At 46.9% G+C, this 13,903-nt stretch overlaps 1 protein-coding gene across 3 annotated transcripts; it reads right to left on the minus strand.

The window, feature by feature from the left end:
• Window positions 1-395: 395 nt before the first annotated feature.
• On the minus strand, window positions 396-10,084 carry MCFD2 (multiple coagulation factor deficiency 2, ER cargo receptor complex subunit). 3 transcript variants are annotated; one of them, XM_061432288.1, is made up of 4 exons: window positions 9,920-10,084; window positions 4,345-4,505; window positions 3,238-3,397; window positions 396-1,895 (listed from the first exon to the last, which is right to left on the minus strand). In XM_061432288.1, the coding sequence occupies exons 1-4, from the start codon at window positions 10,067-10,069 to the stop codon at window positions 1,767-1,769; spliced, it is 600 nt and encodes a 199-aa protein (XP_061288272.1). In that variant the 5' UTR covers window positions 10,070-10,084; the 3' UTR covers window positions 396-1,766. The 3 variants fall into 3 exon arrangements, with proteins under 3 accessions (XP_061288272.1, XP_061288271.1, XP_061288273.1); XM_061432287.1 differs by having other exon boundaries at window positions 9,848-10,084; XM_061432289.1 differs by lacking the exon at window positions 4,345-4,505 and having other exon boundaries at window positions 9,920-10,016.
• Window positions 10,085-13,903: the final 3,819 nt, after the last annotated feature.

The following is a 13,903-nucleotide window of genomic DNA, read 5'->3' on the forward strand; positions in this document are numbered from 1 at the left end:
ACTGGCAGAACAGTGTCATTTCCAAAAATCCAGGGGCGACTATGCTTCCTGCTTGGTCCAAGGGTGCTTACAATAATGCTATCTAATTTAAATTTTCCAGCTAAGAAAAAACAGTCAGTGAGACTCAAGGAGAAAACATTGTATTTTCCTAGACAATGCCGTCATAATCTGAACTGGGCCAGAGAAGGACAGTCCAAAAAGTGTTTTCATGCAGAAGGAAAAAATGCCTACAGAAGGACAGTTACTGTGAATCCTAGACCTACCCCTGCAGAAAGGAACAAGGTAGTGCCAGGGAGGGTCCCAGCCCACGGGATGGGTCCCACCTGTAAACGTGGGCATTAAACCAACCAATCCTTTGGGTGGTAGGAGAAGAAGCCTATGTGCACAAAATCAACTGCCCTTGCATTTCATCAGTTTTATTGGTCATATATCCAGAATTCATTATATAAATCTTTCAAAATTACCAGTTATTACAAGAATAGTTTACAATTCAGCTCTGATTGCACAAATACTTGACACAGGAAACCATTTTTACAAATACTTATTTTTCTTATAAGAATACTTTAGTACAGAAAATAAGTCTATATATCTTACAGCAAATTTTATGCAGTTTTTTTTTAACCCATTCAACCATCATTTCAGGTTTCCTATCACAGCATATCCATCACATTCCATAAGCCAACTTATAATCTGCAGCCACTTCTGATTTTCAGTTACAATTGAGATTCACACTTTTAAGAGTTTTTAGGCTTCTTTTTCTGCTGATCTGAAAGAATTCACGTATTCAGGCAGAAGAGGTAATTTAAACAACATTCCTTCTAGATCTCATGTGTATCAGGTTAATCACCTGCTTGGTGAAGAATCTTTCCACTTTTCACTTAGGCTAGACTGGCTGGTAGCTCACCTCTGCTGTATCAAGCAGAAGGGATAAAGTCCTTACATTCTTAAGAGTTTCTAAACTGCAAAAACAAAACCCTAGAAACAAGAGTTAAATACAAATACCTAGAAAGCTAAAATGTTTGCTAATGAGAAGTAGAGAACACTTTTAGAATTGAGGTCTCTCCTTGGTTGAAGAAGACATAAAAGATAGTGTAAGGATGTGGCAGTAGTATTATGAAATATTGAAAAACTGAAAAAGGTGAATCACTTAGGTCAGTGGTGTGGTGTTCCCAAAGTCCCAGGAGATACAGAATCTTAGACTCTGGCTAGCTCAACTATTTGACATTCTTCTGATCTGTGGCTTTGAATAGCCTAATAAATACTCCCTTGACCAGAACAAGTAATCACTTAGGCCAGGGGAACTTTACAGAATACTGACCACGTTCCTCTGAAGAGACAGGACAGCCCCAGGGGAAACATTTGGCATTCATTTCATTCCTTCAGTTACTGAAAAGTGTGTCCAGTTAGCAAAAGCTTGTCTTACTTTTCAGGTAGCATGAATTAAAACCAAGAGCCTAGCAGCATTCTCCATCCAAGTTCCTGAGTGCTCAGCTGTGATCATCCAATATCCTTAAAAGGATTTTTTTTATCAAGCCCTTGTCCAATAAGATATTTAAGAGTACTTGGGGACTACAGTAGGTCCCATTCCTCTGCTTTTTTATTTCTCTTGATTTCTCTTTCTCACCCCAGTGTAACAAGTTGCTACAGGTTTTTACCAAAATACCAAAGCGGTATTTTGGAAATGAGTTATTTTGCATTACGGAAAGTGTCCGATCACATTATAATGGGTCAGATTTGCATTTAACTGGGAGATGGCCACATCGGGTCTACTGCAGGGATTTTGCAAATTCGGCATAGTCGATGTATCCATCATTGTTCTTGTCATCGTCTCTCAAAACACCATCTATTAAGTTGATCAGCTCATCTTCGTTCATTGGTGCCTGCTCACTTCCCTCCTACAAGGTACAAATCACACCAAGATGAGCTGCATCTTTTACTGAAAGCGCCTGGTTAATGTCCAAAATAAAATGTCCATAGACTCCTTCAAATGTAGTACTTCTACTTCTTGGAAATCCACAAGCCACATGTTAGATCCAGAGTCAATTCACAACAACCCAATTAAAAAATGATATTTGGCAGTTAAAAGGACGATGCAATCAAAGTAGGCCCTTGCTGATTTGTTTTAAAAAATACTTTTCATTCTTTTTTCATTACCAAAGTCATACATGTTCATTGTAGAAAGCTGGGTCTGGCTTAGAGAACTCAGAGTCTCACAGATTCCAGGACCCACAAATCTATCCTAAAGAAAAGCTCACAGCCCAGGCCCTCCCACAGGTCAGCTCTGCTAAAGTGGTGAGAGCCCACACTAGACATCTCAGGGTCAGGACAAGAGGAAGAAGGCATTGCCGACCAGCAGACCCCATTACAGTCTCTGAGGTGAAGGCACTTCTGCTCCAGAAGCAGGTGTGGCAGGGCTCACGCTGCCAAGGGCTGAGCTAATGCTGCTCCTATCTGTGGCCAATCCGTCTTCTGTCACCTCTCCCATGTCCCGACCCTTTCCTCTCCTGCCCACCACCATCCTCGCCTGCCAGGGCAGCTGGACCTCGATTCCTCTCCCAAAGCCAGTCTTTGCTAGCATCCATCAGTCTGCCTCCCACAGCAAACACTGCATTAGTCATGCTTGCCTCCTGTGCAAAGCCGCTGGTGCTCCCTGCTACCTTCAGAGCAAACACAGCCCGGCTCGGCTGGCAGCCGGTGTGAGCACACGCCCCTCCCCAACTTTGCCTCTCCTCCTCTCTTGAGATTACAGTGTGGTCAAGTGGAACAGACATTAGATCTGGAGGCATAAGATCTGAGTTTCAGTTTCCTCACCTCTCAAATTAGAGATAATAACAAGGACATGACCATCATACTGTATTACCCAAACCCTTATCATCAAATCCCTTGATCCCTTGGACCAGACAGGCCATTCTTCCCAAATGATATAACCTCTCCCCAGTTCCGCCTTTTGAATGTGGTCTGCCTTTCAGCTAGTTCTCAGACCCTGGCACATGGTGGAAATGCCAGTGGCACTTGCTAAAGATCCAAGGCAGGCTCTGGGGCTTCTGCCTCGGCTGGTCACCCTTTGTGAGAAGGCCCTCTGAACAGGAAAAAAGGCAGAGCAGAAGGTGAGCAGAAAGAGGAGAAGCAGTAACAGTGCTGCACAAGGACAGGGGAAGCCATCAGGAGCAGGGGCTGAGTCACCAGAGGGAGGCCCCTCCAAGATGCTGCCCCCCCCGGGGCCACTGCCCGACCTACCTCCTTGTGAACGTGAGTGATGGCCGTGGAGAGTTCTAGGCCGTCAAGCAGATTATTGCCATCATAATCATGCATTTTGAAATAATGGAGCTGCAGCTCTTGTGGGGACATCTCCGCCTCTGGTTTGTTGATGACACCTTCGAGATGCTCCATGATATGCCTAAAGACCAACAGTGAAGCTCAGACCACTTGGCAGCGATGCTGGGCTGGGATCCTGCTGAAATCTTAAAGACTCTGAAAAGTTCAAGATCTTCAAGTACACCCATCACAGAAAAACTAACAGAAACAGTGGCAGACCACTCTCCAAGAAGATAGACATAGGCAAGGCCATGAAAGGAGTAGGGAAAAATCAGTTCATCTGTTACGCTGGCAAGATTATGGGTGCTTTTTCCTTTTTATTATTAGAATATGGTTATAACATTTGGGGGGGTGTGTGCATGTTCAGTCGTATTCGACTCTTTGCGACCCCTTGGACTGTAGCCCGTCAGGCTCCTCTGTCCATGGAATTTTCTGGCAAGAATATTAAAGTGGGCTGCCATTTCCTACTCCAGGGGATCTTCCAGACCTTGGGACTAAACTCATGTCTCTTAGGTCTTCTTCAATGGCAGGCAGGTTCTTTACCTAACATTGTTGGGGGAGCTATTAATTTTTTTTTTTTTCTTAAAGCAATTTAAGGATAATAGAGCAGGAACTGTAGGCAGGAATGTGTGAGGCTAACTGGCCCAGGGTAAAAGTTCCAACAAATGATGCAATGTTTGAACATGCCAAGAAAAAAGAAAAAGATCTTGTCATAAGCAAGAAACCTTAGCTCTATTTTGGACTCTGCCACTACTGCTGGTGTCTGTGTCTGTCTGCCTGTCTGTGCTGAGAGAGAGACAGAATGAACTCAGGAAAGCCATTCATCCTTTTTGAGTCTCATCTGTGATCTGATGGCAAAAGAAGAACACCTGGACTTACAGGCGGCTACAAGGAATAAACACCATGCTTGGAAAAATGTCAAGGGGTTGTACAAATAGTAGAAGGCAAAGGGGACAGCGTGTGCCCTTGCAGCTGGCTGCAGCTGCAGACGGGGAGGCCCCTGGACCACAGCCCTGGCTGAATACGTACTCTTGGTCATGCACTGTGTTCTTATCCAGGCCCATGCTGCCGTGATGGGAGGAGCTGGCCCCGGGCTCCTCGGCCCTGGCACCCGGGGCACAAAAGGCCCAGAGCAAGCCACACAGGAAGGGGATTCTGAGCAGTCGCAGAGATCTCATGGTCACCGGTACCTGGGAGGTGGGGAACAAGAAGGTGAAGACAAGAACACCAGAACTGAGGTTCTTTCAAGACTTGACACAGCACACTCCTGGGAACTGGGTGAAGGAGCAGGGCTGGGGAAGAGAGCTGGCCAGCTCTGCCACCAGACTGCAGGATGACCTCGGGCTCTCCAAGTCCCCATCACTCAAATGGGCTGGCAGGTCCATGACCTTTCCTGAAGCCCCTTCAGAATGCCAAGCAGCTCAATGAGAGTTTACCGGGATCTGGAGAGCACTCCTGCCTACGAGCAGCTTACAGTCTGGTGAGAGAAATTCTTCCTGCCAAGAGCACTAATCAAGGCAGAAAGTGAGGTGTACTAAAGAAAGAGGAAACCCTCTGAGAGTTCAGAGGACGAAGTGTCCTTCGGGCTAGAGAAAGCCAGAGGTTAACAGACATGGGGACATTTCAGCAGGTCCAGATAGAGGGGTGTGCAGTGGGCGTGCAGGAACTGAAGGACGAATGGACGGTGTGAGTAGAAGGGTAGGTGCAGTCAAGGGGGAGAGAAACTCCAAGTGGGTGAGAGGGACTTGAGCTTAGAGGGTATGAAGTGGATGGAACAGTGGGCAACAGGCTGCAGAGGCTGACCAGGCCATGCTGGAGGCAGCTCTGCATGCTAGGCCAAGAGGCTGACATTGCCTGGGGATGGATGGGAGCCACTGAGGGAGATGAGAGCAGAGATGGTTTCAGAACGGCTCATCTGGCAGTGCAATGGGGAAGGTATTAGGCAGAGTGAGACCAGAGATAGGGGTTGAGGGAAACAGTGGGTAGGTTAGATCAAGGCCCACGGCAGTGGGCATTATCCCCTGCCTCGTCCACCTCCCAGGGCTGTGAGGGAGGCAAGCAATTGAGCCACAAGAAAGAGCACCAGGGAGGAGAGCTCCATAGGGATTAGGTTCCATCTAGTACTTCCGGGGTTTGGCTGGACTTGGAGTCCTGGTCAACAAGGAGAAACAGCTGGCTACACAGCAAGCTCCCCGAGGACAGGAGTGCCTTGTTCCCACCTGTACCCCACCAACACTCAGGCCGCCCTGCTGCTGCTGCTAAGTCGCTTCAGTCATGTCCAACTCTGTGCGACCCCATAGACGGCAGCCCACCAGGCTCCCCCGTCCCTGGGATTCTCCAGGCAAGAACACTGGAGTGGGTTGCCATTTCCTTCTCCTGCTATTCAGCTGAAAGTCCTGATCCTTCCAGGGCTTATAGACTGACCTCTATAAAAAAAAGAAGTTGAAGGACAGCCAAGAGACCTCTACTCAGAGGTGTTCTGGCCCCTTTCACCTACCCCAAGAGGCTCTGGAGGGCAGGACCCTAGGAAAAAGCCATCCCCACAATGTTTAGGAAAATTTCCCAGACCCGCTTTGCTGGATATCAGCAGTATACCCTCCCTTAAGGAGACAATGGTCCCTGGGATATATAACTTCTAGGTGTAAAAAGAAGCATTGAGTCTTGCAAATGAATAGGGACATCAAAATGCAATTGTCATATTTCATAACAGAAAAAGATGTTCAATATACACCAAGTGAAAAAGAGCAGGCTACAAAAGTCTGTAAAGAATAATTCATTTTGGGGAAATTCCCTGGTGGTCCAGTGGTTAAGACTCGGTGCTTTCACTGCTGTGGCTCTGAGTTCAGTCCCTGGTTGGGGAACTAAGATCCCACAAGCCACGTGGTACAGCCAAAAAAAAAAAAAAATTCACTTTTGTAAAAAACAAAACAATGTATGTATATTTCTCATACACAGAACAAAGACTAAAAACTACTAAGAGAGATTACTTTCTGAATTATGAGATTAGGAGTGACTTTTATTTTTCTTCTCTTTACTTTTCCATTGCTTCTAAAATTTTTACTAAAAACATGTGTTTTCTTTACAAATATATATTTAATGCAATTCATCCCATAATTTTGTTCCAGTTCTATATGGATGGAATAAAAAGGGGGATTCTGGTTGAGTCTCATCTCTAGAAAATAATTCAGGAACAGCCAGAAACTACATCCCAATTTTACCAAATAGAAGTGTCCAGACACTGATGAGGCCACTGTCCTTCTACCTGGTACCTGAAAACAAGGTATCAGGTTACTCTCCGCAAAGACTGCCCCAACCAGAGAAGAATAGCTTGTTCTGACAACACACTGCAGAGTTCTGGGACAGGAGGGACCAGAGGGGTAAGCCTTTAAGATTCATAATGCATTAGATGTCTCTTTCTCCAGCAAGCCTTATTCAATTCCAAGTCTGGCTTAGACGCTCTTCCCATATGCTCCTAAGTGCTTCCCTTCAGGAGGGTCCTGTCTGTTGCTGACAACAGCTGTGCATGCACCTGTGAACGCGTCTGAGGACCTCTCAGTATCCTCTGTTGGACTGGGCTCTGTGAGGCTGGGGGCTGGATTCCCGTTCGCAGCACTGGGCACAGTTCCTGCACAGAGGCTGGAGGTTCTCAGCCTTCGTGCCATGGTCCTTGGGAGCTGGGGAGTTATCATCCTCACCCATACACTGCCAGGTCTGATGTCAACATAACTGAGGATGAAATTCGGTTCGGGCGCTATCTATCAGATAGTAGAGCTCAGTGATCAACAGACCCCTGGCACCATCTCCTAGAACCATGTGGTTGGATACTTAGTATATCAGGAATGGGTGGGGTGAGGGGGAGAGGTTCTATTGGAATAAGGCCAAAAAGCAACCAAGTGCTTGGTAATATAGTAACTTTGAGTCCAAATTATCCCCTCTTCAAAGGAGACCAGATAAAGGCCAAGAACCATACATTTGGGGCTCACCCCATTCTGGCTTGCTGTGCCAGGTTTCCAACCTTGAGACCACAACAAAAGCCAAATCTGCAAACACAGAAGAGAAACTCCCCCTAGCAAGTGCTACAAAAAGAACAGGGAATCTGACTGCCACCTGACAAACCATACTGCTCACACTGAAAAGGAAATATTAGCAGCCCCTTCCGCCGAAAGAACAAGTTGCATCACCCACACTCCAACTATTTAGCTCAAGGCCATAAGCAAAGAGCTTGGCAGATAAGCCCCAGGAGTTCCTGGGTTCACTGGCCTTTCAGAAAGTGTAAAGGCTAAAATCCAGAGGAGGAGAGATTTCTGAATTTGAGACATCCTTCACAGGCGTTCTGGGGAGAAGCGCTAGACCACTGACGGCGGCCGGCTCCCACCAGGCCTTGACTGTAACAGGGCTTTCCTCCTGGCTCCAGCAGCCTCTCCCAGTCCTAGGGCGTTTGTTCGCATTCGCTCCACCTGTCCATCTGCCCTCTTCCTTCCAGGCCCAGTTCAAATGTCATCTCTGTGCTCTCTCAGCCAAAGCCAGCTGTTCCCTCCTCTGACCTCAGTCTGCGGTCTCTCACACTCACTTGGCCTTAACATATGGTCACATACTGTTCTCCTTTTATTTTTCTCTTTCCCTCTCTCTATGAAGACGGGGAAGCTATTTTCTCTGTCTCTCCTTTACTCCTTTAGTGAATTTGTAACAAAATACTGAGCTCACCTGGAACAGCATGCCTTCACTCTGTATCAGGGCCCTGGGCCCTGGAACTCAGGTGTGTTGTTTCCTATCACAGAGGATCTGACCTAAGCTAGAAACATAACTTCCCTTGGGAGTCCTCCCAGCAGTGGTTTGGCCTGGCCCACTCTCATTGTGTCCTTAGTCTTATCAGCACCAAAAAGTTTGGAGTCAGCCTTCCTCCCATCAGTTGTAGGCAACTTTTCTCTCATGCTACCGCCCTCAGTTAAGAATCAAACTCAAAGTAGCCACACATCCTGTACCCTGAGTTGATGCCAAAGAAAAACTCTGACTGGTACTTCCCCATTTAAAACTGCCATGGTCCTGGACTGAAAGTAAGGAAAGAACCAAGTTCCTAGAAAAAGAAACCTCTACATGGGCTGGGCGTTGACAACTGATTCTGGAGAAGCAGGCAGTTAATAACTTGATCTATTTGTTCATTTGGGAGGGAGCTAGCATGCTTCATTTATACATTTAACTAAACTGTTTCCTGGGTTTCCCTGATGGCTCAGCAGTAAAGAATCTGCCTGCAATGCAGGAGATGTGGGGTTCAACCCCTGGCTTGGGAAGATCCCTGGAGAAGGAAATGGCAACCCACTCCAGTATTCTTGCCTGGGAAATCCCATGGACAGAGAAGCCTGGCAGGCTACAGTTCATGGGATTGCAAAAGAGTTGGATGTGACTAAACTACAACAACAACTTCGCTAAACAGCTTGGTGCTGCACAAGGTTCTGAGGACAGGTATGTCTGAGAATAGGATAATCTGTGTGACAAGAACCAGACAGGCTCCTGTCACACAGATTACAGCCCAGTGGAAAAGACCAGTAAATGGATAGCTGTAGGGCATGGCAATAGCCGGAACCCCTACCTGGGTTAATATATGAAGGATGATTTTTTTTTTTTTCAATTAAAGAATAGCACTTCAGGTAGAGCGAACTTACTGTAACAAACACCTAAGCCTAGAAGGAACGTGGTCCAATCTGGGTACTAAAAAGGGTTCAACATGGTTGAAGACAGTATAGTGGAGACGGATGAGTTAGTAAAGTAAAGAAGACCGGTCACCAAGGGCATTGAAAGCGATGTTCAAGAGCTTGTAAGAGCAATAGGGATCCACAGAAGGAAGACCAGGGGATGGGGGCAGGGTTCTGGTGACCGTGATCAGATTTCGGTTTTAAGGCCATCACTCTGGCTTGCCAACATATAACAAAGCACAGAGGACGGAGAAGGGGCACAGGGGAGAGATGATGGTGGCCTGAACTTGCTAGAGCAGAGGAACTGGGCGTGGAGAAGTCGGCGTATCCAAGGGAGATTTGTGATGGATTCGATGTGGATGGGTAAAGCGTGCAGGAGCTGAGAATGACGTGCAAGACTCTGCTTGGGCATCTGGATGGATGGCGGTGCCATGCCCACACAAGGGATACAAGAGAGGAATACAGGCTTCCCCGCCTCCCTGTTTCCCTGGCATAGCCTGGCCAAGCTCGGCCCCCGTCAGTGTTTACTGTCTCTCCCAGAGAGAGACGGGGTACCAGGGGCAGACGGACAGCAACGACTCGGCCCGCGCGCAGGTCCACCGCAGGTCCTCCAAGAGCGCGGAGATCGACCCCGGCCGGCCCATCAGGCTTTAAAGCCCCTACGGCATATGCCCCGGGAGGGAGGCTCTGCTCCTAGTCGGCCAGCTTCCCGGGGAGGCTCGGGGTCCGAGCCCCCACCCAGGCCGCGCTTGCCGTCCAAACCTAGCCAGAAGCCCTGAGAGCCCCCGAAGGAACGCCAGGATCCCGCCCCTCTGCAGACTCCTGAATGCCGCCCCACGGACCTCCTCCTCCAAGGTCGGGTCACAGGGATCACAGGCCGCAGCCGGATCGCGGGAGGCCCCCGGTTCACTCACCCTCGCTGCCACCAGCTGCCACCAGTTTTTCCCCAGACGCGAAGCCCTCCAACATGAGCCTCGCCAGCTCCCGTCTTCAGTACGTTTGTCCTCCGCTCCGCCCCCGGCCTGGCCCGCTGTGCGCACGCGCGTCCCTTTCTGCCCGCCCATTGGCGCCGCGGGCCCCGCCTCTGACCAGTGCGGGATCCGGGCCGCTGGGGTGATTCCACGTGTAACGGCCTCAGGCCCAGGAAGGACTGGGCGGAGGCATTTCTTCTGTCTACCTTCTATAGGGCGACACTCGGTTGGATCCTGGGTTGGACCACCTGAATCCCCAAGACCGTAGGGGCTAGGCAAGCCCGGAAGCCCCCAGGATTGTAGTAGAACGAGGACTTTGGATGGCGGATGCAACTGGCCCGCAAACTGGCTTTCAGCTCCACCACCAGCTCCACCTCTACAGGTTCCTGGGTTTCTCTGACTGCAAGTTAGGAAAAAATATAATAGCGTGAAGAAAAAAATTGTTGCCTGCCATTCCAGTTCTGTCAGGATCAAGCCATTAGCCCCTGCAGTTGCTCACCAACCGTGGGCCCTGGGACCAATTTTAGGATGGAGAAAAACAGGAAACGTAATATACTTCGGGTATACTTAGATAGATTAAGATAAATCTCTAAGGAAAAAATTCAGATAACCCTAGGAAATACAGAACTGCTGTGGGCTCAGCCAGGGATTGAAGATGATGCAGGGACTTAGTTGAGAGAATCATGTTGGGAGTCTGCAAACTGGGAGAATCAAGCACCCAGGCTTCCTATCTTTTTATGGGTTGGCAGAATGAAGAAAGAAACATGGATGGTGAACATATTGTCTAGCATCAAGTACCACTTTCTAGTTTTAATAGCTCAGAAAATTATTTCCACCCTTCTCTGACCATTGTGACAGGAGAGCAGGCTCTTAGTTGCTCAGTCATGTCCATCTCTGTGACCCCATGGACTGTAGCCAGCCAGGCTCCTCTGCCCATGCGATTCTCCAGACAAGAATACTGGAGTAGGTTGCCATTCCCTTCTCCAGGGTGTCTTCCTGACCCAGAGATTGAACCCAGGTTTCCCACTTTAGAAGCAGATTCTTTACCATCTGAGGATAGAGGACACCCTATTAATCCCAGACTCCTCCTCCTTTCCTTACTCTGAAGTTTGAGTTAGTTTGATCTAGTTCATTTTTCAGCTCTCCCTCTGCTCTCCATCCATTCGTCCATCTGATGGTTTACTCATTCATTCAGTAACACTTCTTGAGTACCTCCTAGGTACTAGGCTCTGTGCTAGGAGTTAACCCAAGAAATGAATACAAACAAGAAATGGTCTCCTTCAACAAGTTCAGTGTCTGATAGATGGATAAAGCATTTCTCATTCTATTTATCCAACACTTCCACTTTTTCTGTGGATCTTATCCTGTGTCATCTCTCTCTTGAATCACCAATCACTCCCCCTCTAATAGACCATCCCCAGGATCATTTCATCTTGCTGTGGTTTCTTGTCCACTGCATTACTGAAACTGCAGTCTGCATGCAAATTCAGTGGTGCCTTTTCCTTTTCTTTGTTTTTACTCTCCATCTCAGTACTATTTCTCACAGTCACTCATTCCTACTTTGAAACACCTTCTTTTGTTTTTTGATGCCATGTACTTGGTCCTCCTCCTGTCTCACTGGCTGTTCTTTCTTGGGTTCTTTTCACTGACTTCTCACCTACTTCTCAACCTATAAATATCGGGGTGCTTAGGGTTCTATCCTTAGTCCCCTTCTTTGTCGACCTATCCACTCTGCTTATGTGATTTCATCTAATCATGTGGTCTTAGGTGCCATTTACAAGCAGATGACTCCAAAAAAAAGACTTCAAACAGTGACCTCAGCCTATAAGTCCTGACTCCTCAAAATAACTGCCTACTTGCCATCTCCACAGAAGTGTCTAACTAGGATCCCAAACTTAACTTGGCCCACTGAAATATTTTCACCCCCAAACATGTACCTCTCTGTTTTTCCCAGTTTAGCAAATGTCACTGCCATCCATTTAGTTATTCAAGCCAGATTCTAGGAGCTACATTCCCCCTTGCCCCCAGCTTTACTGAGGTATAACTAACACCCAGGAAACCATCATCCGCTACTTAAACTACTGTGAGAACTTCCTTATTGACCTCCCTTGCCCCATTTTAGTCCATGAGACATTTGTTTAAGCCATTTATAGAGGAGTGTTCTAGAACTTGTAGCTGAACCCATTCCTAACAGGCAAATAACTTGTTACTAGAAGTAGAACACAAAAACCAATAATAAAATGTGGGATTGGCTAACTGAAGTAATAAGGTAGCCAGTGGTGAAGCCTCTCTATTCCATATTGGAAAGTTGGTGACCAACATGTTAAGTAGTAAAGAGTTGAACTGCTGTCACTTGCTAGACAGCTGTCACTTGGAAAAAACCCACACGCTAACCAAAGTTGTATTATTGGAAATCTCAGGAACAATCCAGAACACTTGAGAGCGTTGCCTTTTTTTCTTCCTTTTTAAAGTAGCTTTCAGCAAAGTCCTTCAAGAGAGTGGCAAATCCAGATTAGAACGGATTTGAAAGCAGAGGTTAAAGAAAATAAGGCCTTGGTGAGAGAGGAGGACTTGATGAGGTACAGCTCACAGCCTAAAGTAGCTGAGTCGCACAATTTGGAGCCTTGCTGGGTTGAAATAAACAATTTTCTTTGAATATCCAAGTTGAAGTCAGAACAAATGGAGACAGGGAAGAGGCAGCTTTATCAGGAGATAAGATAGAGGCCCACGGGAGCAAAGATGGACCACAGGTGGGGGCCACAGGTGGCTTCTCTACCTGCTTTGTTTTGAATCACCTCCACTGCGACTGAGCACACAGGCCAGCTCCTGTAAGACTTAAGTATTCCTGTACTTGGTCTTGCTTGTTTTCCAAAAAGAAACATTTGAGGTATACCCAAGGAACTAACAAAAGAGAACAGAGGTGAGAATCAGACCTCATTTTATCTTTTTATATTGCTTTCATTTTTAAAAAGTCAAATATACTACCTATTGGGGGGAGTGGAATATAGTCTTTCATTAGAAAACCATTTGAAGACTCTTTAGATAAGTTATGTGATTGTGATTACTCATGCATAAACTTGACCAGAAGCCTAACAAATGATGGATGGAGTCATATATCCCTAAAATCTTCAGCCTGGTCAACAGTGGTCGTCCCTGTTAACAAGGGAGGGGCTGCCAGATCCCCTACAAGAACCTGATACGTGGTCACGGAAGACACCCCTTGTTTCTGTCCAGCAGGACTGGACGGGATGTGGCTTACTGACTGGGGTATAATCTTATGTTTTTTATTCTCTTTTTTTCTGGAAAGAAAGGAGTTTTATTATTTCTTCACATTGTGCATTGACTGTGTTTCCCTGTATTTTGATTTGGTTTTCTTCTTTAGAGCTTATTGATGCATGGTTGTTCAGAAAAAAACACACTCCTGTTTTCCTTTACTCACACACACAATACTTCTGACAGCAGACGTGTGGGGTGTTCTCCCCACACTAAGCAATTTTCTGCAACACCAGCTGAGTGTTCTACAATGCAATTCAATTATGACACTAACTGAAGTTAGTACAGTGCCCACAGGTAAAGGACTCAGCTGCATAAGACTGCTGCCCACTTCCAATTCCAAGCTCAGTAAGTAGGTCCCCAGGTTAACCATGACTTCTGTTGGACTCGGCTACAAATTGAACGTTCCCATGACTCCCGCCTGAGATTTTATCATCTGCTAGAACAGCTCACAGAACTCAGGGGAACATTTACTTGCATTTCCCAGTTTATTTTATAGTACAGGTTACCACAAAAGGTACAGATGAACAGTTAGATGAAGAAATGTATAGAGTGAGGTCTGGAAAGGCACGAAGCACTGGAGCCCCGTCTCTTTGGAGTTGCAGTACCCCACCCTGCAGACATGTGGATATACTCACCAACCCAGAAGCTGTT

This window comes from Bos javanicus, chromosome 11, assembly GCF_032452875.1.
Source record: "Bos javanicus breed banteng chromosome 11, ARS-OSU_banteng_1.0, whole genome shotgun sequence".
NCBI lineage: Eukaryota > Metazoa > Chordata > Mammalia > Artiodactyla > Bovidae > Bos > Bos javanicus.